Source organism: Rattus rattus, chromosome 5, assembly GCF_011064425.1.
Source record: "Rattus rattus isolate New Zealand chromosome 5, Rrattus_CSIRO_v1, whole genome shotgun sequence".
NCBI classification, from domain to species: domain Eukaryota; kingdom Metazoa; phylum Chordata; class Mammalia; order Rodentia; family Muridae; genus Rattus; species Rattus rattus.
This window is the reverse complement of record NC_046158.1, coordinates 142,838,142-142,864,291: the sequence shown is the minus strand read 5'-3', so window position 1 is coordinate 142,864,291 and position 26,150 is coordinate 142,838,142. Positions and strand designations below refer to the sequence as shown.

General features: G+C 40.6%; 1 protein-coding gene and 1 pseudogene across 1 annotated transcript; both read left to right on the top strand.

Moving 5' to 3' along the window:
• Positions 1-411: 411 nt before the first annotated feature.
• Positions 412-15,054, top strand: LOC116901074 (annotated as a pseudogene).
• Positions 15,055-15,444: 390 nt separating this feature from the next.
• LOC116901073 (igE-binding protein-like) lies at positions 15,445-17,238 on the top strand. The gene is made up of 2 exons (XM_032902639.1): positions 15,445-15,706; positions 15,932-17,238. Exons 1-2 carry the CDS (start codon positions 15,445-15,447, stop codon positions 17,236-17,238), a joined length of 1,569 nt encoding a protein of 522 aa, XP_032758530.1.
• Positions 17,239-26,150: the final 8,912 nt, after the last annotated feature.

Sequence of the window (26,150 nt, the reverse complement as noted above, 5' to 3'; positions counted from 1 at the left end):
AGTGCATAAGCTCTATGATCATAATGTTGTCTTCAAAGATGTGAATAATCTATTATCGAAAAATTATGTGATAAATGTGAGTCCTGTAATCAATGCTCTTCCTACTTCACAAATTTCAAACATACAAGACAACCCATAATGAGAGGGAACACCTTTGAATGTTAAGAAACTAATATTATGTCAAGATCATGTTGCTCTTCAGAATTAAACCAAATTTGAAATGAATTCATAGAGGTAAAAAGACATGAATATAATCAATGGGAGAAAAATTTACATGTGCCAATTGTATTTGCAGGCACGAAAGAAGTTTTACCGGAAAGCAACCCTCTGATTTTTTTCAATATGGTAAACCCTTTGCATACCAGAGTCATACCAAAAGATATGAAATAACAGAAAATGGAGAGAAATCCTATGAATGTAACCAATGTGGTAAAGCTTTATCACAAAAATGTAGTCTCAAAATACATAAAAGAACACATACAGGAGAAAAACCCTATAAATGTAAGCAATGTGTTAAAGCCTTTGCACAAATTGGTGATCTCCAAAAACATAAAAGAACACATACAGGAGAGAAACCCTATAAATGTGATCAATGTGTTAAAGCCTTTGCACAAATTGGTGATCTCCAAATACATAAAAGAACACATACAGGAGAGAAACCCTATGAATGTAACCAATGTGGTAAAGCCTTTGCACAGAGCAATGCTCTCCAAACACATAAAAGAACACATACAGGAGAGAAACCCTATGAATGTAACCAATGTGGTAAAGGCTTTGCACAAAATAGTCATCTGCAAACCCATAAAAGAATGCACACAGGAGAGAAACCCTATGAATGTAATAAATGTTGCAAAGCCATTGCAGGAAGCAGTCATCCCCAAAGCCATATAAGAACACACACAGGAGAGAAACCCTATAAATGCAATCAATGTGGTAAAGCCTTTGCAGTCACATGGTCTCTTCAAGAACATAAACAAACACATACAGGAGAGAAACCTTTTGAATGTAACAAGTGTGGTAAATCCTTTGCAGGAAGGAGTAATCTCCGAGCACACGAAAGAACACACTTAAGAGGAAAAGCCCTGTGAATGTAACCAGTGTGGTTAAACTTTTTAAAAAATCAGTGGTCTTCGCATACATAACAGAGCATATACTCTTACACCTGTCTTGCTCTTTGCTCTCTTTTATTCTCTGCTCTCCTCACCCCTTTCCTCCACCTTTCATGGCTGGCCTTTTTTCCTCCTCTCTTGTACTCTTCTTCTTTCATTAAACCTCTCCACCTGGAAAAAAAAAACATATAGTTAAGGGAAACCTTTGACTGGACCCAGTGCGTGAAAGCTTTTTCACAAAGCAGAGATCTCCAAAATAATACAAGACGGAAACTGTGTAATGTATTCAATGTGGTTTTAAAACTTTTTCACAAAGAAGTGGACTCCAAATACATAAACAAACATGTTCAGTGGAGAAACCCAATGAATGTCATCAATGTACTGAAGTCCTTTTCCATCACATTCATCTTCAAATCCATGAAAGAACATGTAGTGAAGAGAAATGCTCTGACTGTAAGTAATGTGGTAAAACCTTTGCACAAAACAATCATCTCCTAGCAAATTAAATAATACACACGGCATATACCCTATGAATATAAGCAATATGGTAACCCTTTTGACAATTACAGTACTCTCCAAGCAAATAAAAGAAGACACAAAGTAACCCTATGTATACAAACAATGGGAAAAAGCCTTTGTATATTGCAATCATCTTCAAATACATAACAGAAGACAAACAGGTGAAAAACCCTATGAATGTAAGCTATATGGTAAAGCTTTCACATGTCAGTCAGACTCAAAGGCACAAAATAAACCATAGTGTAGAGAAATGTTCTCAGTGTATTTAATAAAATCCTATGAGTTCATTTAATATTGTGAAGCCTTCAGGGATTTCTATAGTCTCCATCATCATGAAATAATCCATACTGTGGAGAAACTATGTTAATGCATTTAAGATAGAGAAGACTTCTCAATCATCACACATCCTCATCATCCCAGAGTGGGGAAAATAACCTACGAATGCATTGAACATAGTGAATCATTTGCACATTTCTACAGTCTTTATCATCATGAAAGTAATCATACTGTAAAGATATGTGTATAAACAATGTGGTAAAGCCTTTGTGGAATGGGGTCCTCTCAAATCCAACACAACTTAGGTGAAGAAAATGACAGGAATTTATTGGAATAAAGCTGCTCCTGGATCATTGCCAGAAAATGAACTCAGGTCCTAAACTGTGACAAGTGAGACAGCCTACTACTCAGTGTGAGTCAGAGTGTGATAGAGCTGCCATCCCACCGTCAAAACCTCTGACCCAGAATTGTCTTTGAAAGAACAAAAATGGAAAAGAGCCTGAGAAAAAGGAGGTCGGTCCAAATATGGTACCAGCTCAGGGAGGTACCATGGTCTGAAACTATTATTCATGCAATGGTATGCTTACACACAGGGGCCTATCATGCCTGCCTTCTCAGAGGCCGAACTAAGCAGCTAAAAGAGTCAGAGAGAGACAATTACACCCAAGCAATGGGCAGAAACTGGTGATTCCTGCGGTTGAATAAGGAACCTGAAGAGTGATCGTATATGAATACCAGCAGTGACAAATGACCTGGACACCTGGGATGTCTCAGACACTGAGCAACCAGCCAGGCAGCATATACATGATGATATGAGACCTCCCAACACATACAGCAGAAGACATTTGTGTCTGGACTCGTTCAGAGAAGATACACCTAACCCTCAAGAGACTCAGGGCCACAGAAAGTGGGATGGTGAGATGGGGACATCCTCTTGGAGATGGGGGAGGAGGTGTAGGATATTTAACTCTCACAGGGTGACCTGGGAGGGGCATAAGTCAGGACTGTGAAAAAAGTTTAAACAATAAATAAAAAAACTAAGAGGAAACAGAAACATCTGTGCCAAGTTCACCTACATTTTTCCACCAAGCAGGTTTGAGTTGTAGGTGTTCATGTAGTTTTCAGTGTCAACTGTTTTAGGATGTGGGTGGTATAGTTTAATCAATGATATTTATTTGTTCTATGGTGGTAAGAAAATAATGTTATATTTTGAGGAACACAACATAATTGGCAGAGGGCATTTTTAGTGACAGTCATGTTTTTAAAAAAATAAAATATGAGTAAGGGAAGGTGGTGCACCAATTGGATCTTTGACCAAGAGCTACACAGGGATGCTGGAATTGCTAGTCCAGGTATGACAAATTAACAGTCTGGAAATAGGCTTATACAGTAAATAGAAGGGAATTTATCTGATTTTAAATCCATAGTAAAGGAGTTGTATTCAACTTACATAAATTGAAAGGGTATATAAATATAGATGTATAGATATATAACCATACTGCTGGAGATATTAAGTTCCATAGAATATAGAATTTAAGTATGCATAGATAAAGAAATAGACTGTTTTGATCTCAAAATGTGCATGAAGAGCAGGGTATAGGAAGAATAACCTTATGCCAGAAAAATGCTATGAACATAGACCTTTTTCTCATGTACGAACAAGGCAGGATAACAGGGGAGGAGCACTGTCTCAAAGGATAACAGTTACTTAGATGGTTTTGGTTGTTTTGAATTCTTTATGAAAATGTGTGGTTATTAGCTTGGTGGTTATGTGAGAAATCCTCGAGAAAGAGGTCAGGGATGAAGAGAAAGGAAACTGCTAATTGAATCAATCTACACAATTGATAATTTTGGGTTACTGGAACAAGGAGATCAGTTGTAACAGAGGAAGAACCCTTTTAAGATCTTGGATACAGAAAAGAAAAGTTTGAGAAAAAAAACTGAACAGAAAACTTGATTCCCTGATTCTTCCTCATGGGAACAACCCTGTAACTGGTCTAGACATAAACATGTCACTTCAGCTAAAACTAGACATGTTGTTGGTTATGTAACAGTTAAGATTCATAGTGAAATTTTTCACATGGCATGAATGAAGATTTACTACTATTGGTTATTGATGAAAACAACTCATGAATGGATAGTTGGTCTTTCAATTTCTCAAACAAGGAGGAACATTTCATCTTAGCTGATCTGTGCACTTTGTATAGTGCATACAAAGATCTTAATAGTACTAAAATCTTGGTTGTAAGATTCATATATTGCAGCATGTTCTGCTTTACAAGAATCATTTGCAGGGAGGCTGAGATGACCTGCTATTCCAGCTACCTGCCTTGTGATGCTGTTTCCAGAGACTTGCTTTGAGAACAGTTTCAAAAATTACTGCTAACTCACAGTGGACTCAGTTCATCAGCCTTTCAGACAGATTGCAGAATGTCATTCAAACCCTGAGTCTTCCAAGCATGCAGAGGCTGGAAAACAAATGGTAAAGCTAGCTTTCTTAATTCTAACCAATATTTTATTATAATTTTGCTACCCCTTCCATCCCCTTTAAAAAGTTCGTTCCTCAATGCAGCAGGAAGATTTTTGTGGAGAATAGTCATTGTGATCTGCTCTGGCCAGCAGGGGTTCAGAGTAGACCTGGGAAGGGATGAAAGAATGGGGGACAGGAGGCACAATGAAGGAAAGCAAGTCTGTGTTCTGTTCAAGCTCTCAAACTTTATTTTAGAAAACAGCGACTTATAAAGTCAAGGAGGGAGGAAGGCTACTCAGGACAATCCATCATTGCCACCACCCTCCGTATAACCCTTAAACCATAAATTTCAGGTATACTCTGATAAGAACAGAGAGCTGGAGGCAGAGGCTGTAACAGTGATAAGAACAGACAACTGGCTAGGTGTCCCAAAGCTGTAACTGGCTTAATTTTTCTGGACATAGGGGCCATATAATGAGCAGAGAATTCCTGAGAAGTATTCCTGAGACTGAGCATGCTTGGCTCCCAGCACTGGTCCCATATTTTGGGTGTCTCTTTATGATGGTTTTATAAGTAATTTGTAGGATGCTATTTTAAGGGGTAATTTTGAAATGGTCTTACTTTAAAACAAGGAGGAAATAAACAGGAAGGGTAACTAAATATATTGAACAAAGCATTGTATAGTCATAAACATATATGAATAGGAATCTATGCATTTGTTGCAAATTTGAATTATAAATTCTTGCATTGGTACAGAATTTATGTGTTAATACAACTTTAATATTTTCATTGGTATTAATATATATCTTGTTTTAAAATTTGAAATTAATATTATTACTCTTACTTAAGCATTGTACCTATACCACTCATTTAACAATACAAGCCTCAGATCCAGTCCTTCTGTACATGCTATTATATACTGTTTAAAATCATTAACTTATGCTATTTAAGGGACAAATAGTAAACTGATGATTATATTATATTCTGATTTAGTTATGATGAATTGTTTTCAATATTATTCAAATAGAAATAGCTAAGTGTAGAAAACATTTAACAATTCAGGCATACTTAATCTATAGATTGTCTTGAAAAACATCAGCAATCCACAGAATCTGGCATTAGTTATCATTTCAGCATTATAAGAATTTTGACTATTAGGCATGTCAGCTCCTGAAAATACCCCCATCACAGTTTACAGAGGATATTGAGTATAATAATCTCTATATGGAGTTGCTCCATGTTTGTCATGATAGCCATTGGGTGAGAATTGCTCTAATTCATCTGCAGACAAAAATACTGTCCAGGAAAGAACACAAGGTGCAGCAGATTCATAAGCTTGGTTCAGCCAAGACAGAAATTTCTAGTCTTTCATAAGAATTCCTTTGTTGGGGCTGGAGAGATGGCTCAGCGGTTAAGAGCACCCGACTACTCTTCCAGAGGTCCTGAGTTCAATTCCCAGCAACCACATGGTGGCTCACAACCATCTGTAAAGAGATCTGATGCCCTCTTCTGGTGTGTCTGAAGACAGCTACAGTGTACTTATATATAATAAATGAATAAATCTTTAAAAAAAAAAAGAATTCCTTTGTTACTTTAAGTCTGTCAGAAGATTCTGGGCCAGAAGGCTGAAGGCAGATGCTCCAACATTTTGAGGAATATGGGGACATGCCGGTAATCAGCCATCTCTGAAGTTTAAGTTTTGTAAGCTATGTTTTTTTTTTGCTTCACATAAATACATTGCTACTCAGATGTCTGTTGTGGTTGAAGACTTGTTAAAGTCTCAAATAAAACCTAAAGTTCTTTACCATTGAGAAAAATGATGCATATATGAAAGGATGGTTTTCAGATGGTAATGCAAATTAAAATAAAAACATGATTCAGGTATAGAATTGTAAACTCTGTAAACTAGGATAGGTGCTAACATAATGTATGTATATTGCGAAAATTGAAGAACAGGAAGTTGTTAGTGTATATCATACCCTATACATATAATGGTTATAACAATACTCAATGCATATCTCAGATGAAACACCTTTATAATGGGCAAAATGAGTGAAATATGGATTGGTTCTAATGCTACTTGTGTTAAATCTGTTCCAAAATTGCACAAGAATCCTGCATTTGAGATGATGAAAATTGCTATATTCAGATGGTTCTAATTAGTAAACTTATGCAGTTGTCACCAGACAGAAGAGGATATTAACCAACTACCATTACACCCAGCATTTGCTTATCAGTCATTTTTCAATAAGTAAAAAAATAACGACATTGACGAAAACCCTACCAATGTAATTAATGTGTAAAAGCCTTTTTATAACACAATTATGAACAAATACATAATAAATACTGGACAGGATTCCTACAAATAAGCAATTGGTAAACCATTTACCTGTAGCCTTATTCTCAAATATCATCAGAAAAAGTCATACTGAAAATAAATCCATATTTATAGTGGCTATGGTAATATTTTGCACATTAAGTATTATTATTACAAGACTAAAATGTTCAGTATATAATTAATCTCATATTCTTTGTATATCTCATTAGTCTAAAAGGATGTAATGAACTACACTGCAGGGAATCTATGACTATAAAGGGTTTGGTATGATCTATAGAAAACACACATTCAGCTACACAAGAGTAGTTTTCAGGAGAAACAATGAGTTGGTAATCTTTCGAAGCTGTATGATGTGATGATCCTATTTTCTTAAAAATTGTAATCTTACTTCTCTTCAATTACATAACATTTCTCAACCAGGTATAAAACATCTTGGACGTGTATTATTGCATTATCTGTTGATATGATAAAACACAATGTCTAAAGCAACTTATAGAACAATAAAATTTAGCCTTGCCTTTAGAGGGTTGTAGGGTCACATGTGATGTGACCACAGAAGTGTCACAAATTCCCTTCAGATATTGTGATTTGTTATGTATCCTCACTTGGATGTCAGTTGTTAGTCAAGGGAACGTTTTGCATCTTGATTTTTACATGGCAGCCTACTGAATACAAGTTATAGCATAGAAGATACACTTCAATGTAGATGCACGTCAATGTGTCCTCTTTGGTCAACACATTTTAACAATGTTAAAGTTAAAATGTTTAAAAAAAGAATGTAAGAATCATGAAATACGGGCTGGGGGATTTAGCGCATTGGTAGAGCGCTTACCTAGGAAGCACAAGGCCCCGGGTTCGGACCCCAGCTCAAAAAAAAAAAAAAAAAAAAAAAAAAAGAATCATGAAATACTTCATATGTATACAAAACAGCATTTTCATGTAGCCCTAAGATGGTAAAAAATAGGATAATCAGCAACTAAGTGTGTTTCTCGCAGCATACCTTCATTGTTATAGATATGTACATATTTTTGATGTTCAGTTTTTCTTCAGGTTGCAAATAGGTACCATTTGGTACTTCATCTTCAAGTATATCATCACAAGAGATTATCTAGAGTAGTTAGATAATGTAAAAGAAATGAGATGTATTTTTAATAAGACATTTAGTGTTTGTGTGTGTGTGTGTGTGTATGTGTGTATCATAAAGTCATTGTTTTTCATAGATGAGTAGTATTCCATTGTGTAGATGTACCACATATTCTATATCCATTCCTCTGTTGAAGGGCATCTGAGTTCTTTCCAGCTTCTGGCTATTATAAATAAGGCTGCTATGAACAAGTGGAGCATGTGTCTTTGTTATATGTTGTAGGATATTTCGGGTATATGTGCAAGAGAGGTAGGTATAGCTGGGTCCTCAGGTAGTGCAATGTCAAATTTTCTAAGGAATCTCCAGACTGTTTTCCTGAATGGTTGTACCAGTCCTCAATCCCAGCAACAATGTACCAGTGTTCCTCTTTCTCCATGTCCTCGCCAGCATCTGCTGTCACCGGAACTTTTGATCTTAGCCCTTCTGACTGGTGTGAGGTGGAATCTCAGGGTTGTTTTGATTTGCATTTCCTTTATGACTAAAGATCTTGAACATTTCTTTAGGTGCTCCTCAGTTATTCGACATTCCTCAGCTGTGAATTTTTGTTTTGGTCTAGACCGCATTTTTTAATAAAGTTATTTGTCTCCCTGCAGTCTAACTTCACGAGTTCTTTGTATATTTTGGATATAAGCCCTCTATCTGTTGTAGGACTGGTAAAGATCTTTTCTCAGTCTGTTGGTTGCTGTTTTGTCCTAACAACAATGTCTTTTGTCTTTCAGAAGCTTTGTAGTTCTATGAGATTCCATTTATCGATTCTTGATCTTAGAGCATAAGCCTGGTGTTTTGTTCAGGAAATTTTCTCCAGTGCCCATGTGTTCGAGATGCTTCCCCACTTTTTCTTCTATTAGTTTGAGTGTATCTGGTTTGATGTGGAGGTCCTTGATCCACTTGGACTTAAGATTTGTACAGGGTGATAAGCATGAATTAATCTGCACTCTTCTACATGCTGACCTCCAGTTGTACCAGCACCATTTGCTGAAAATGCTATCTTTTTTCCATTGGATGGATTTGGCTCCTTTGTCAGAAATCAAGTGACCATAGGTGGGTGGGTTCATTTCTGGGTCTTCAATTCTATTCCAGTTGTGTATCTGCCTGTCTCTGTCCCAATACAATAGTTTTTTTTTATCACTATTGCTCTGTAGTACTGCTTGAGATCAGGGAGAATGATTCCCCCTGAAGTCCTTTTATTATTGAGGATAGTTTTAGCTATCCTGGGTTTTTTTTTTTTTTGTTATTCCAGATGAATTTGCAAATGGCTCTGTCTAACTCTATGAAGAATTGATTTGGAATTTTGATGAGGGTTGCATTGAATCTGTAGATTGCTTTTGGTAAAATGGCCATTTTTACTATATTATTCCTGCCAATCCATGAGTTTGGGAGGCCTTTCCATCTTCTGAGATCTACTTCAATTTCTTTCTTCAGAGGCTTGAAGTTCCTATCATACAGATCCTTCACTTGCTTCTTTAAAATCACACTGAATTATTTTATTTTATTTGGGCCTATTATGAAGAGTGTCATTTCCCTAATTTCTTTCGCACCTTGTTTCTCTTTTGTGTAGAAAAAGGCTACTGATTTATTTGAGTTCATTTTATACCCAGCCACTTTGCTGAACGTGTTTATCAGGTTTAGTAGTTCTCTGTTTGAACTATAGGGATCACTTAAATATACTATCATATCATCTGCAAATAGTGATATTTTGACTTCTTCCTTCCCAATCTGTATCCCTTTCATCTCCTTTTCTTGTCTGATTGCTTTGTCTAGGACTTTGAGAACTATATTGAATAAGTAGGGAGAGAGTGGGAAGACTTGTCTTTTCCCTAATTTTAGTGGGATTGCTTCAAGTTTCTCTCCATTTAGTTTAATGTTAGCTACTGGTTTGCTGTATATGGCTTTACTATGCTTAGGTATAGGCATTGAATTCCTGTTCTTTCCAGGACTTTTATCATGAAGTAGTGTTGAATTCTGTCAAATGCTTTCTCAGCATCCAATGAAATGATAAGGTGGTTTTTATCTTTGTTTGTTTATATAGTGGATTACGTTGATGGTTTTCTGTATATTAAACCATCCCTCCATACCTGGGATGAAGCCTACTTGATCATGATGGATGTTTGTTTTGATTTGTTCTTGTACTCAGTTTGCAAGAATTTATTGAGCATTTTTGTGTTGATATTCATAAGGGAAATTGATCTGTAGTTCTCTTTGTTCAGTTTTTCTGTGGTTTAGGTATAAGAGCAATTGTGACTTAATAGAAGGAATTCTGTAACGCTCCATCTGTTTCAATTTTATGGAGTATTTTGGATAGTATTGGTATGAGGTCTTCTATGAAGGTCGAATAGCATTTGGCACTGAACCCATCTGGACCTGGGCTCGTTTTGGTTGGGAGACTTTTAATGATTTTTCTATTTCTTCAGGAGTTATGGGGTTATTTATATGGTTTAACCTAATTTAAATTTGGGACCTGGTATCTGTCTAAGAAATTGTCCGTTTCCTCCAGATTTTCAAGATTTGTTGAATATAGGCTTTTGTAGTAGGATGTGATGATTTTTTTAATTTCTTCTGATTCTGTTGTTATGTCTCCCTTTTTTCATTTCTGACTTTGTTCATTTGGACACAATTTCTGTGTCCTCTGGTTAGTCAGGCTAAGGGTTTATCTTTCTGATCTTCTCAAAGAATCAGGTTTTAGTTCTGTTAATTCTAATATAGTCCTTTTTGTTTCTACTTGGTTGATTTCAGCTCTGAGTTTGATTATTTCCTGCCTTCTCCTCCTCCTGGGTGTATTTGCTTCTTTTTCTTCTAGAGCTTTTAGGTGTGCTGTCAAGCTGCTGATAAATGCTCTCTCCTGTTTCTCTCTGCAGGCGCTCAGAGCTATGAGTTTTCTTCTTAGCATAGCTTTCATTGTGTCCCATAAGTTTGGGAATGTTGTTCCTTCATTTTCATTAAATTCTAAGAAGTCTTTAATTTCTTTCTTTATTTTTTTCCTTGACCAGGTTATCATTGAGTAGAGAGCATTGTTCAACTTCCATGTATATGTGGGTGTTCTTTCCTTATTGTTATTGAAGACCAGCTTTAGCCCATGGTGATTTGATAGGACGCAAGGTATCTTTTCTATCATTCTGTATCTCTTCAGTTCTGTTTTATGCCAGTTTATATGGTCAATTTTGGAGAAAGTGTCGTGACTTGGTGACAAGAAGGTATATCCTTCTGTTTAGATAGAATGTTCTATAAATATCTGTTAAGTCCATTTGGTTCATGACTTCTCTTAGTCTGTCTATGTCTCTGTTTAATTTCTGTTTCCATGATCTGTGCATTGATGAGAATGAGGTGTTGAAATCTCCAACTATTATTGTGTGAGGTGTAATGTGTACTTTGAGCTTTAGTAAGGTTTCTTTTATGTATGTAGGTGCCCTTGTATTTGGAGCATATATATTTAAAATTGAGAGTTCATCTTGGTGGATTTTTCCTTCAATGAATATGAAGTGTCCTTCTTTATCTTTTTTGATGACTTTTGGTTAAAAACCGATTTTATTCTGTGTTAGAATGGCGACTCCAGGTTGCTTCTTCAGACCATTTGCTTGACAATTTGTTTTCTAGCCTCTGAGGTGTGTTTCCTATAAGCAGCAAAATGCTGGGTCCTCATTACGTATCCAGTTTGTTAATCTATGTCTTTTTATTGGTGAATTGAGTCCATTGATATTGACAGATATTAAGGAATAGTGACTGTTGCTTCCTTTTATCATCGTACATATAGTTGAGATTATGTTTCTGTGCTTGTCTTCTCTTTGTTTTGTTGCAAAACAATTAGTTTCTTGCTTTTTCTAGGTGTAGCTTGCCTCCTTGTGTTGGGCTTTAGCATGTATTATCCTTTGTATGGTTGGATTTGTAGAAAGATATTGTATAAATTTGGTTTTGTCATGGAATATTTTGGTTTCTCCATCTATGTTATGAGAGTTTTGCTGGTACAGTAAACTGGGCTGGCATTTGTGTTCTCTTAGGCTCTGTATGACATCTGTCCAGGATATTCTAGCTTTCAAAGTCTGTGGTCTGCCTTTATATGTTACTTGACCTGTTCCCCTTACTGCTTTAATATTCTTTCCTTGATTTGTACATTTGCTGTTTTGATTTTTATGTGAGGGGAGGAGTTTATTTTCTGGTCCAATGTATTTGGAGTTCTGTAGGCTTCTTGTATGTCCATGGGCATATCTTTCTTTAGGTTAGGGAAGTTTTCTTCTATGATTTTGTTGAAGATATTTAGTGGTCCTTTGAGTTGGTAGATTTCACTCTCTTCTATACCTATTACCGTTAGGTTTGATCTTCTCATTGCATTCTGGATTTCCTGTATTTTTTGGGATAGTAGCTTTTTCTGTTTTATATTATCTTTGACAGTTCTGTCGATGATTTCTGGAATCTTCTGCTCTGAGATTCTTTTTTCTATTCTTCTGTTGGTGATTCTTGTATCTACGGCTCCTTGTCTCTTCCTTTGGTTTTCTATATCCAGGGTTGTCTCCCTTTTTGCTTTCTTTATTGTTTCTATTTCCATTTTCAATTCCTTCACCTGTTTGATTGTGTTTTCCTATAATTCTTTCAGGGATTTTTGTGTTTCCTCTTTAAGAGTTTCTATTTGTTTACTTGTGTTTTTCTGGATTTCTTTAAGGGAGTTATTTATGTCTTTCTTAGTGTCCTCCATCATCATGATCAAATGTGATTTTAAATCTAGGTCTTGCTTTTCTGGTGTGTTTGATATTCATTGTTTGCTTTGGTGGGAGAACTGGGTTCTAATGATTCCATGAAGTCTTGGTTTCTGTTGCTTAGATTCCAGTACTTGCCTCTTGCCATGAGGTTGTCTCTTGTGTTACCTTGTTCTGCTATTTCTGACAGTGGCTTGACCATCCTATATGCCTGTGTGACAGGTGTGCTGTATACCTGTTTTCCTGTTTTCTTTCAGCCAGTTCTGGGAACAGAGTGTTCTGCATTCAGGAATGGAGTCGTTCCTGTCCATTGACTTTCAGCTGTTCCTGAGGGTGTTTGTCCTGAGTTCACCAGGCAGGTCACTTGGAGCAGAAAAGTTGGTCTTACCTCTGGTCTTGGGCTTGAAGTCGCTTCTTGGGGCTCGGTTTCAGCTCTTGATGAGGACAGCAGCCAGAAGGGCCAGCCTCTCCTTCTCCTGGGTCCCTATGCTAGTCGTTTTCCTCTGGAGTCAGAAATGTGGGCAGACAGTAGTCTCCTGTGTTTTCCCAAGTGTGTTTGCACCTCTGAAATTCTAGCTCTCCCTCCCATGGGTTTTGGGTGCAGGGAGCTGTTTGACCGGTTTCATTCAGATCTGGGCGCAGTCTGTACCGTAGGACTCCTGCAGCTTGTCTGCCCCTCTCTTCCTGTGCCCAGAGGCCCTATACAGTTTCCTCTTGGACCAAGGATGTGGGCAAAAGCGGGCAGAAGTGGCCATCGCTCCTGCACTACAGTCTCAGGATTTCCCCCAGGTCTAGGCGATGAGCTCTCTCTCCCTCAAGGGGTTTGGGAACAGGGACCTGTGGGCCGGGATCAGCGAGGTTCCATGATATGGGTTCTTAAAGCATGAAAGATATGTGGAGACTGGGGCACAAAATTATAAAACCTCTTTATACAGTGTTCAAATTTATGTTGCGAGCATTACATACTGTAGACCTTTCCTATTGCAAATAAAATTAGCTAAACATTATAGTAGTAAAACATTGTCATCTGTACTTATTGTAAGATAAAAAGTATTTTTTCATTATTGCCATGTCCATGAGAATAGGCAGGGAAGTTAGGAAAAGAGACAGGACAAGCAGCCAACAGGCTGAGGGACCATCTCTGTTCCAGTTGTTGGGGAACATATATGAATAACAAGCTCCAAGCTGCGCATAGGCTATACATGTTTTCAGGTGGTGGCACAGGACCAGGCTTTGATTGTTCTTTAGTTTTTTGATAATTCTCTGGTAACTCTTAAGGATAGAGGTCAATTAACTCTGTTGTTCTACTTGTGAAGTTCTTATTACTTCTAGATTCCTCAATTCCTCCTGGAAATAGTCCACAAATTCCTGGAACTCCCTCCAGTGTTTGCCATTTTAGACAGTTGCTGCCCGAATCCTCTAAGAGGATAGATAAGGTAGGCCCCTGTCTGTAAGGATGCAGCGCATCATTAATATTGTCAGGGATTTGTGCTTGTCCATGGGATGAGTCTGAACTTAGGCCACTCCCTCAGAACCCACTCCTTCTTAGTCCCTACGCCTCCCTTAGGCAGATCGGTTAGTATGATCGTTCCTTCATTGGGAATCCAGGCAGCTTACAGAAGGTGGTCACATCAGGCTCCATATCACACACTCCTTGGAGTGAATCTCAGGTACATTCACACTCATATATTCCATGGACCATCCCCCATTCCAGGTCTCTGGCACATCCTAGACAATCTCTCCCCCATCCTCTTATTCCTTCTGGAGATGCCCCCTACATCCACATCTGTCATCATCTAGTGTGTTGGAGTCCCTTGGTAGGGTCACAGCAATCAGGACACTGGGGTGGCAGAGACACTGGGCAACACTGCATACAATTTGGATTTTTTCAGTACCATTTATAGGCAAGCAGAATAAAAATTTCTCACAGCTTCCAACTCACAACAGCTTCTATATAACTGTAGTTTATCGGGGTACAAGTTGACCTGAATCAACTTGCAGATTGAGATATCTGTTTGGGGTCATACTGTACTAAGTGTTGCTAGGGGTCAGCTTACACTTTTATGCTTGCATGTGGTCTCTGGTTGTGGAGGGCCGCCCTCACATTCTCCATTGTATGATGGCGCCGATATCCGGCAGGATGCACCTAGTAAAAGGGCAATACGCAAGCGCCTGGTAAATTCCTCACTCAGGGGGACACGTATGCTGTGGTACGTCATCTGGCATGTTTGGCAGCGACCAGCCAGAGAGTGACATGTCCTAGGCGAGGATAGTTTCCTATATAAGGGATGTTTTTTTCCTCACTCGGGGTCTCCATATTGTAAGCTTATGCTCTCACTCTCAAGATGCATTAAAAGCTTTTCTGCAGAAGGATCCTTTGTGTCCCGCGCGTGTTCTTGCTGGAGAGACGTAGTGTGGGGCAATTGGTGCCGAAAACCCGGGAAAAAGACCTCGCCATCGTCAGCACCTCCGGAGACCCCTTGGTGACACGGAGGATTCAGAACTGCAGGTAAAATACGTTCGGAGAGGCATGCCTTTCTTGGATTTTGGTCTGGGGTTGTCGCCGCCTTGGGAAGGATTTGTTGAAGCTATGGTATTTGTTCTTGGAGCCACCCTACTCTTTCTTATTATTATGTTCTGTTTTCACCGTTTCCACTGCTAAAAGGAAGATTTTGGTGTGGTTGGTCTGATACGAATACGTGACAGCTGCTGGAGGCGCGTCTCAGTCTCTCGTAAATAAGTGAGCTTCGCGCAGCTCCCCTTTACTGTTGGGGAGCAGGGACGCGATAGCACCATCCTGGAAATGCGCGTAAGACTCCCGTACATAAGAGAGCAGCGTGTCTATTTCTACTCACGCCTTGTCAGACGGACGTAGATAAGCCGACGGGTGTTCTTGGTCCCTCATGGGATCCTCACAGTCTGTGATCACGGCTTTGGAAACGGTGCTAAAGCAGAGGGACATTAAAATCGGAGGAAGAACACTTAAAAACTTTGTGAAGGAGGTGGACAGGGTGGCTCCCTGGTTTGCCTGTTCAGGCTCATTTACAATCGCCTCATGTGTCAAACTTGGAAGGGACTTAGACAGAAAATTGGCGGAGAAAGATCTGCGGCTAGGAACTAAAGCCATATGGAAACTAGTCAAAAATTGCTTAGCAGATGAAGTGTGTAAGGCAGCAGTTGTAGGAGGACAGAGGTAGTCCAAGACAGTATGTCAGAAACTGAACGTAGTGAGAGGTTGGGCGCGCGCAAGAGAAAGGACATCCTGAGAAAGAAAAAGAGCCCTCCCAGTAAGTCTGCGGACAAGGGAGTGTTAAAGCTTTCAGATTCCGGCACTTCCCTCTCTACACAGCAACCGGGAGGGGGAGCCAGCATATACCATATAACTTCTAGTTCAGCTAGAAGCGCTGAATTTCGACAGTTCTGATAGCTCTGAGAATGGAATCTTAGATTCAGAGGAGGAGGCCGAGTTAGATGAGGAAGCAGCTAGATATGAGGAAGAGAGATATCACCGCGAGGAACGAAAGGGAGGTAATAGAAAGCTTCTGCCATGGCAGTCGCCAACGGCGCCCCCTCCGTATGAGGCGCGCTCTTGCGCATTCTCTTTAGTCCCCGAAAGAGTGAGAAGGAAGCTGCGCATGACGTTCCCTGTCTTTGAGACACAGGAGGGTGAGCGGGTTCATGCTCCAGTCGAATATAACCAAATAAAAGAGCTGGCGGAGTCTGTCAGAAAGTACGGAGTTACAGCCAATTTCACCCTAACCATTCTTGAAAGTCTGGCCCTAAATTATTTGACACCCGCCGATTGGCAGATGATTGCAAAGGCGGCCCTCGTTAAGATGGGCCAATATATGGAATGGAAGGCGCTTTGGTATGAGGCGGTTCAAACACAGGCCAGAGCTAATGCCACGGCTTTAACGCCTGAGCAGCAGGAATGGACGTTTGAACTCTTGACAGGACAGGGCCGCTTCGCAGCGGACCAAGCTAATTACCATTGGGGCGCTTATGTTCAAGTCTCCAGCTCGGCCATTAAGGCCTGGAAGGCACTCACTAGGAAAGGAGGGGCCGATAATCAACTTACCAGAATCATCCAGGGGCCCCAAGAACCGTTCTCAGACTTCGTAGCCAGAATGACAGAGACTGCAGGACGAATATTTGGTGATGCTGAGCAAGCGGCACCGCTTATAGAACAGCTCGTTTTTGAGCAAGCCACCCAGGGGTGCCGAGCAGCCATAGCCCCCAGAAAAAATAAAGGGTTACAGGATTGGCTCAGAGTCTGCAGAGAACTCGGCAGGCCCCTTACTAACGCAGGCCTGGCGTCCGCCATTCTCCAGTCCCGGCGACGCCCCTTTAAAAGGACAGATACAAGATCATGTTTTCAATGTGGAAAAGTGGGCCATTTAAAAAGAGACTGTAGGATAACCAAGGGAGACAGGAGGCCTGCAACTATCTGTGTCCAATGTGGCAAGGGCTACCATAGGCCTGATCAGTGCCGCTCAGTGAGGGATATTAAGGGCAAACTGCTCCCTCCTTTAGAAGCTCAGCCTAATGAGATGTCAAAAAACGGATCGTTGGGCCCCCGGTCCCAGGGCCCTCAAAGATATGGGAACTGCTTTCAGAAAGCCATGACCTTGACAGAGGAGGCTCCCCAAGAGGTGACACAAAATTGGACCTGTGTGCCGCCTACGACTTCTTTCTAATGTCCCAGATGGGCATTCAGCCAATTCCTGCTCAGACGGTGGGGCCTCTACCCCCGGGAACCATAGGCCTTGTCCTTGGGAGAGGATCTCTCGTCCTACAAGCACTGATAGTCCATCCAGGCCTTGTTGAAGCTCAGCACTCTCTTGATATTCAGATTCTTTGTTCAAGTCCCGGTGGGGTTTTTTCCATAAGTGAAGGAGATAGAATAGCACAGTTATTACTCCTTCCATGCTCCCAAACCACAATACAGGATACCAAGAGGCCCATGGGGTCCACTGGTAATGATTTGGCATATTTGGTGGTTCATCTTAACAACCGCCCAAAATTGAGCTTAGAAATTAATGGAAAGAAATTTGAAGGCATACTGGATACTGGGGCTGATAAAAGTATAATTTCCTCAAAATGGTGGCCTCAATCATGGCCTACCATAAGATCTTCTCACTCGCTACAAGGCTTAGGCTACCAGTCGTGACCTAAAATCAGCTCTGCCACTCTAACTTGGACGACTGTCGATGGCCGACAGGGACAATTTGTTCCCTATGTACTTCCCCTACCTGTTAATCTTTGGGGGAGAGATGTTATGCAGACCATGGGACTAACCTTATCTAATGAATACCCCCCCACAAGTGGCCCACATGATGTCAAGGATGGGCTATAAGGAAGGGAAAGGCCTAGGGCGATTAGAACAGGGCTGTCTCACGCCCATTGAACCAATCGCAAACCCCCATAAACAAGGCCTGGGTTTTTCCTAGGTGCCATTGAGGGTTCTATGCCCATACCCTGGCTCACGGAGGAGGCAATATGGGTTCCTCAATGGCATCTATCCTCTGAAAAATTAGAAGCTGCCACTAAATTGGTTAATGAACAGTTGCAGCTTGGTCATTTAGAACCATCCATTTCACCATGGAATACTCCTATTTTTGTGATAAAGAAAAAATCAGGAAAATGGAGACTTCTCCATGATTTGAGAGCCATTAATGCACCGATGCGTTTATTTGGCTCAAACCAACGAGGCCTACCCTTACTCTCCGCCTTACCTAAGCAATGGAAGATAATAATTATAGACATTAAGGATTGTTTCTTTTCCATCCCCTTGTGTCCACAAGACAGACAGAGGTTTGCATTTACTATACCAGCTACTAATCATCTTGAACCTGATAAGAGATTTCAGTGGAAGGTCCTGCCTCAAGGCATGGCCAATAGCCCCACTATTTGTCAACTATATGTGCAACGAGCCCTTGAACCTATAAGGAATCAATTTCCATCTTTGCTTCTGGCTCATTACATGGATGATATTTTAATGTGTGATAAAGATTTAACAACCTTACAGACCTCATATCCCATCTTAATCAAAACATTGGGACAATGGGGACTACAAGTTGATGCAGAAAAGGTTCAAATTGCAGAAATTGGCTCATTTCTGGGATCGGTCATTTATCCTGAAAAAATAGTTCCCCAGAAATTAGAGATTTGCAGAGATCATTTGCATACCTTAAATGATTTCCAAAAGTTATTGGGAGATATAAATTGGCTGAGACCATTTTTAAAGATTTCCTCTGCTGAGTTGAAACCTTTATTTGATATTTTGGAAGGGGACTCTCATATCTCCTCTCCAAGAGCATTGACGCCAGCCGCAAACCAGGCCTTACAAGTTGTAGAAAAAGCCTTACAGGATGCTCAATTGCAGCGCATTGATGAAACCAAGCCTTTTGATTTGTGCGTTTTCAAAACTATGCAATTACCAACAGCTGTCTTGTGGCAGAATGGGCCTTTATTATGGATCCATCCCAGTGCATCTCCTGCTAAGATTATTGACTGGTATCCCGATGCGGTTGCTCAGCTTGCACTCCGCGGGTTGAAGGCAGCTATTACTCATTTTGGGAAAGAACCCAAAACTTTGATAGTACCATATACAGCCATTCAGGTTCAAACATTAGCTGCTACCTCAAATGCTTGGGCAGTGTTAGTTACTTCCTTTGCTGGACAGATAGATAATCATTATCCTAAACACCCCCTATTATGTTTTGCTAGATTACAACCTGTTGTTTTCCCTCGCGTCACATCCCACAGACCGTTAAAAGAAGGGATAACAGTGTATACGGATGGGTCAAAAACAGGGGTGGGAGCATATGTGGTAAATTCCCAACTACAGTAGGGAATAATGTCAACCTTCCCCCTCCCGATGCCGGTGATGTATAATGCCCAAGTGTTTACACATTTCTTTACTACCAACAAAGAATTGGGACTAGCCTATTTACCATTAGATTCCCATATAGAGCAAGTAAAAGAAAATAGGACTATTCCCCTTAAGGGCAGCCTTTGTTTTGGCATATTCAACAAAACATCTTCTGATCTTCCTTGCATTATGTTGAGTAATCAATCTTCTGCTTGGTTAAGGGAGGCCACATGGGGAACTGGTGAGGAAGACATTGTGGCTAACGCCACAGTTCTCTATGGTTGGTGGCCTTACATTAACTCCTCCACCTGCCCTCTCCGTCAACCAAAGTTGGCACCCTTTTGTAGAGGGACCCAGGATGAAGAACTTACTTTGCCTTGGACTGGTTGCCAGTCCCGGGACTCTGCCTGGGCAGTCCAGAATTTTTTCTCCTTCTCCCCTGATTTGGGAGGCGGAGTGAACTTCACCACCATTGATCCTAGACGGTCCAATAATAATCCCTTTGATCAATGGATGCTTTGTGGCGTTAATGGTAGCTGCACTGATCTTACGCCCATGGCGATGCTACTTGGAGGAAAGGGCAAAAAGGGACGGTTATCATTTTCCTGGACGGGGAATATCCACCCTTCAGCCTCTGTCTGGACAGCTACTCACATAAAATATAAACCTTACTGGAGCACGGGGTTTAACCCTGCTCCGGTTTGTGTCTGGCCGCCATTTGTGTGGATTATAAGTAATGCCACTAAAGTTTCTAAATTGAATTGTACAGATGGTTCATGTTTTTATGCCCTGTGCTGGGATGCTAGCCAATATTCCATAGCGGTAGTTACCCGCATGCCTCGCTTTATCCCGGTCCCTGTTGAGACTCCGGGGACCCTGACCTTATTTAGAGGAAAGAGAGATTTTGGCATCTCTGCAATTATTGTTGGCATTATTGCTACAACGGCAGTTGCTGCCTCGGTTACTGCCTCAGCATTGGCCTTGTCAAACTCAGTACAGACAACCCAAACTATCAATGATTTATCGGCCACCGTCTCTGTGGCTCTGGACAGACAGGCCTCGGCTAATACTCAGATACAAGGAGGCCTCATGCTTGTTAACCAACGTATAGATCTGGTCCAAGAGCAGCTAGACATCCTATGGCAACTGGCCCAGCTTGGCTGTGAACAAAAGCTCCCCGGCCTTTGTGTCACATCTATATAGTATGAACAATTTACCAAAGCTGCCAATTTGTCTAAAACCCTTTCACAGCATTTGTTACAGAATTGGACCTCAGATTTTGAGCAGACGCTTAGGGAATTGAGAGCGGCCATCATTCAAGTAAATTCTACCCGACTGGATCTGTCTTTGACAGAAGGATTGTCATCCTGGATCACCTCAGCAGTCTCTTATTTTAAGGAATGGGTGGGGGTGGGACTTTTTGGAGCAGTCCTCTGCTGCAGGTTAGTGTTACTCCTCTGGTTGCTTTGCAAATTGAGATTTCAAACAAAGAGGGACAAAATTGTGATCGCCCAGGCGCTTGTAGCCCTTGAACAGGGAGCGTCAGCCGATATTTGGTTGACCATGCTCAAGCAATAGGTCGCCGGCTGGACAGCTCTTGCACTCCTAGAACCTCGGTTCATTGCACAGGATTAGAGTGTCTGGTTTGAGCAGCCCATGAGGGATGACGAGCTTAGCATCGCACAGGGAAGTTCTACCAAACACGCTCCCTGGAAGGCATGTCATATTACATGAGGGTATCTGCCCCAGTTTTCCCTCCCTCGAAAAATGGCAGTGCGACGGGTCCGGAGTACCCTGAGTCTCAACAACAGCTTAAGGGTATCTCTCTTGTACAGGTTCGCCAACTTTGTGCGAGGATATGACTTCTGCCTTCACCCTCCTATTTATGGGTGTCCTATTTGCTTAAAAACAGAAAACGGGGAGATGTGGAGGGCCGCCCTCACATTCTCCATTGTATGATGGCGCCGATATCCGGCAGGATGCACCTAGTAAAAGGGCAATACGCAAGCGCCTGGTAAATTCCTCACTCAGGGGGACACGTATGCTGTGGTACGTCATCTGGCATGTTTGGCAGCGACTAGCCAGAGAGTGACACGTCCTAGGCGAGGATAGTTTCCTATATAAGGGATGGTTTTTTCCTCACTCGGGGTCTCCGTATTGTAAGCTTATGCTCTCACTCTCAAGATGCATTAAAAGCTTTTCTGCAGAAGGATCCTTTGTGTCCCACGCGTGTTCTTGCTGGCGAGACGTAGCGTGGGGCATCTGGTGTTTAACTGCTTGAAACAGTCACTTTGAACAAAGCAAATCTCATAAAGGACATCATTTAGGTGGGATTGGCGTACAGGTTCAGAGTTTCAGCCCACTATCATCAAGAGAGGAACATGGCAGCATCCTGGTAGGCATAGTACAGGAGGAACTCAGAGTTCTACATCATTATCTGAAGCTCCTAGCAGAATACTGGCTTCCAGGAAACTAGGAAGGGGATCATAATGACCATACGCACAGTGATAAACCTGCTCCCATGGTGCACACCTAAAAATTCCACGCCCTTGGCCAGGCATGTACAAAACAACACAGGGTAAGTTCTTTATTTTCTGAGCTATTTACAGCTCTAACTCAGTGGCATAACATTTGACAAAAGAGCATTCTGCACAAGAGGTACAATTTATGATGCTATGCAAACTTTCTCAGAAAGAAAAGCCCAGGGACAAATCACAAGATGTTATACCCTCTTGGCATCTGTGCCCTCACTGTGTGGAGCAAGGTATGGGCTCCTCATTCAGCATGGTGCTTCCAGTAATTTAGAGGCCAGTCCTTTCGCCAGACAGAGCAAAGTTAGAGATGCCTCCTTATGTCCACCAACTTAACCTCTGTGTCCCAACTGCCCTGGTGTCCCTCATCCTTGCCATTCCTCTCCACCTCCACCTACTTCTCCTCCTCTTCTTCCTCCTCTTCCTCTTCTTTTCGTTCTTCTCCTGTTCATCTTCTGTTCCACATACTCTCCTCCTATTTTCCTTGCTTACTTTTCCTTTTACTTGCAGTAAAGTACACAGGATCTATGATCTACCATCTTTCTTCATTCAGTTATCTAATTCAGCATGTTAAGAAAATGATGTATAAATTTCAAGTAACATCTACGCAGTATTTTTGATCTTCAAAATTTGTACTCTGTGCCTACAGAAAAATTAATTTTCACATTTGTCACCCACATATTGGCTCTGACTAAATACTAACTCTGTATGTTTGATAACTCTAAGGATCCTGAAGTGTTTCTTGGTCACTGTGAGGGTGGCTCATTGCACTTTGCCTAAGGACCTCCTGGTGGTTTGAAAGAGAATGGTTACTATACACTCATATGTTTGAATATTCCATCCCTGATTGGTAGGACAATTGGGGAAAGATTAGTTGATATGACTTTTTAGAGGTCTTGTGTTTCCTGGGGCAGGAGCAGGCAGACTTTGATGTTTCTGAAGCCCGAACAATTCTGAGTGTCTTTTTTTCTGGCTCATCCTTGTGGATCAAGATTCAAGATGTAATGTATTACCTACTGTGACAACACCGTGACACCTGCTGATTGCCACTTTCAGTGCCATGATTGTTGATTCCTTTTTTTTTCTTTTTTTTTTTTTTTTTTTGTGAAATCCCAAACATTCAAATTTACCACTGAAGACTCAGGAGGCCAATGTTGTGGTGAAATTCTTCTAGATCAGAAGGCAAAAAAGAACCCAGCTGACCTTATTCCTCAACTGACTACCCAGAAATAAAGGGTCCTTTCTCTTTCTCTAAGCTATCTTAAATACTCCTCAGCACATTGCCTCCCTTTCCACATCCTGTGTTAATTCACACTCAATTGTCACCTTGCTTTTAATTTTGATTTATGGTAAAGTTCATTTAAAGCTGTTTATAGAAATCTCTCAGAATTAAAGTTATGTCCTACAGCTGAGCCACAGCACAACAAGCAACAAATTTTTCAGATTCAAAATCTTGGGGCTCACAATAAGAATAAATGTCTTGTGGCAATGGCTGTAAAATCTTAATGTACTTACTATGAAACTGTAAGTCCTCAGTGAGCTTTTCTATGTGCTCCCTTTGCTATGGCGTTTTATCACAACAATAGAAAAACCACTGAGAGACTTCAATGTTCGTCCACATTATGGCAGATATAATGACTGATACTCTTTTCTCTATATTAATCATGAATTCCTTACTTCTTTACCTCTCTAATGAAGTCTGGCTGTTTCTACTTGCATGTCTTGACGATATGGTTGTGATGAACCTGTCTGTGGAAACCTATATTACACCTGGTGTTCAGTAATTCTGTAAGTGCAATCATGGGCTTCCATGCTAATACTTTTGCTAAGGCAGGCACCATACCATTTTTTATAGAGTGGGATCCTCTCACAATCCCCCAACTATGCACAAGTGCTCCAGTTTGTTCAAATACCAGAATACTTGCTTATTTGGTCTAGCTCATTTACTTAGAAATTAAGAGGATATGATGGATCCTTCTAATTGTCACCTTAGCACAATCTAGAATCACAGGAAGGAAAGTCTCAAGCAGGGACCATTTGGATCAGGTTTGATCTGACTATATCTGTGGGATACTGCCATAATTATGTTTCTTGAGATGAATACACTCACTACAGTGAGTGCTTTATTTCCTAAGGACGGACCCTGGTTGTGGAAGAATTCAGAAAGTGAACTGTTCATTAGCACACATGATCTCAGCGATCTCTACTCTTGTCTGTGGATAGCTGCGAATGTTTGTATCAAGCTCCTTGCCCTATGACATCATCCAATAATGGGATGTAACTAGGAACTGTGATATCAAATTATGCTTTCTTTCCCAAGTTGCTATTGTTACTGTATTTTAACTATAGCAGTGAGCCTTGGAAATAAATTTAAACATTTTGTGTGTACTTGAAGGATTTTTTAAAAGTGAAACATAAAGTGAATGTGGCCTGGAAGGGGTTGTCCACAGAATACAAAGTTTTCAATTGCAGAGACATGTACTCCTGTCTCCTGGGATTAAAACTTTGCTCTAAGTTGGCTGGAGCTAATTTAGCTGGGTGGGATCTTGCCACAAGGTCATTGCTTCATTAATTCAATTTAATATCCTTGAGCACAGGATTCAGCTCCATTTTACTGGTGAGGACAATTTTAATACTCACATGTTTGTACTTTTCCTCTCTCAACTTCCCCCCCTTTTTTTTTTCATTAAAATACTCTTCATGAGACTTAACCAAAAACAAAGTCTATGATGAGAATTTCCTTTTTTTTATTTTGCTTTTATTATTTCTTTTTTTCCTCCATTTTTATTAAATTGGGTATTTCTTATTTACGTTTCAATTGTAATTATTTTTCCGGGTATCGAGGCCAACATGCCCCTAATCCCTCCACCTCCCCTTACATATGGTTGTTCCCCTTTCCATCTTTCCCTCATTCTGCCCTCCCCCAAACTATTACATCCACTGGGAGTTCAGTCTTGGCAGGGCAAAGGGCTTCCCCTTCCACTGGTGCCCTTACTAGGCTATTCATTGCTACCTATGCAGTTGGAGCCCAGGGTCAGTCCATGTATAGTCTTTGGGTAGTGGCTTAGTCCCTGGAAGCTCTGGTTGGTTGGCATTGTTTTTCATATGGGTCTCAAGCCCCTTCAAGCACTTTCAGTCCTTTCTTTGATTCCTTCAATAGGGGTCCCATTCTCAGTTCAGTTGTTTGCTGCTGGCATTCGCTTATGTATTTGCCATATTCTGGCTGTGTCCCTCAGCAGAGATCTACATCCGGTTCCTGTCAGTCTGCACTTCTTTGCTTCATCTTTCTTACCTAGTTTGGTGGCTGTATATGTATGAGCCACATGTGTGGCAGGCGCTAAGTGGTCATTCCTTCAGCCTCTGTTCTAAGCTTTGCCTCCCAAGTGTATTGTTGTTCCCCTTTTAAAGAAGGAATGAAGCATTCATATTTTGTTCATCCTTCTTGAGTTTCATTTGTTCTGTGCATTAGGGTAATTCAAGCATTTGGGCTAATATTCACTTATCAGTGCATACCATGTGTGTTTTTCTGTGATTGGGTTAACTCACTCAGGATAATATTTTCCAGTTCCATCCATTTGCTTATGGATTTCATAAAAATCATTGTTTTTGAGAGCGGAGTAGTATTTCACTGTGTAGATATACCACAATTTCTGTATCCATTCCTCTGTTGAAATGCATCTGAGTTCTTTCCAGCTTCCAGCTATTATAAATAAGGCTTCTATGAACAAGTGAAGCATGTGTCTTTGTTATATGTTGGAGCATCTTTTGGGTATATGCACAAGAGAGGTATAGCTTGGTCCTCAGGTAATTCAATGTCCAATTTTCTGAGGAACCTCCAGACTGATTTCCAGAATGGTTGTACCAGTCTGCAATCCCACCAACAATGGAGCAGTGTGCCTGTTCCTCCACATCCTCGCCAACACCTGCTGTCCCTGGAGATTTTGATCTTAGCTGTTCTGATTGGTGTGAGGTGGAATTTCAGGGATATTTTGTTTTAGATTTCCCTTATGACTAAAGATGTTGAACATTTCTTTAGGTGCTTCTCAGCCATTCAGCATTCTTCAGCTGTGAATTCTTTGTTTAGCTCTGAACCCCATTTTTAATAGGATTATTTGTCTCCCTGCAGTCTAACTTCATTAGCTCTTTGTATATTTTGGATATAAGCCCTTTATCAGTTGTATAATTGGTAAAGATCTTTTCCCAA

Excerpts from the sequence above, each read along its gene's own strand:
- LOC116901073 (XM_032902639.1), top strand. The coding sequence starts at position 15,445 with ATGGGATCCTCACAGTCTGTGATCACGGCTTTGGAAACGGTGCTAAAG. Across the intron at positions 15,707-15,931 it reads TTGCTTAGCAGATGAAGTGT|TTCAGCTAGAAGCGCTGAAT; the intron begins GTAAGGCAGCAG and ends TATAACTTCTAG.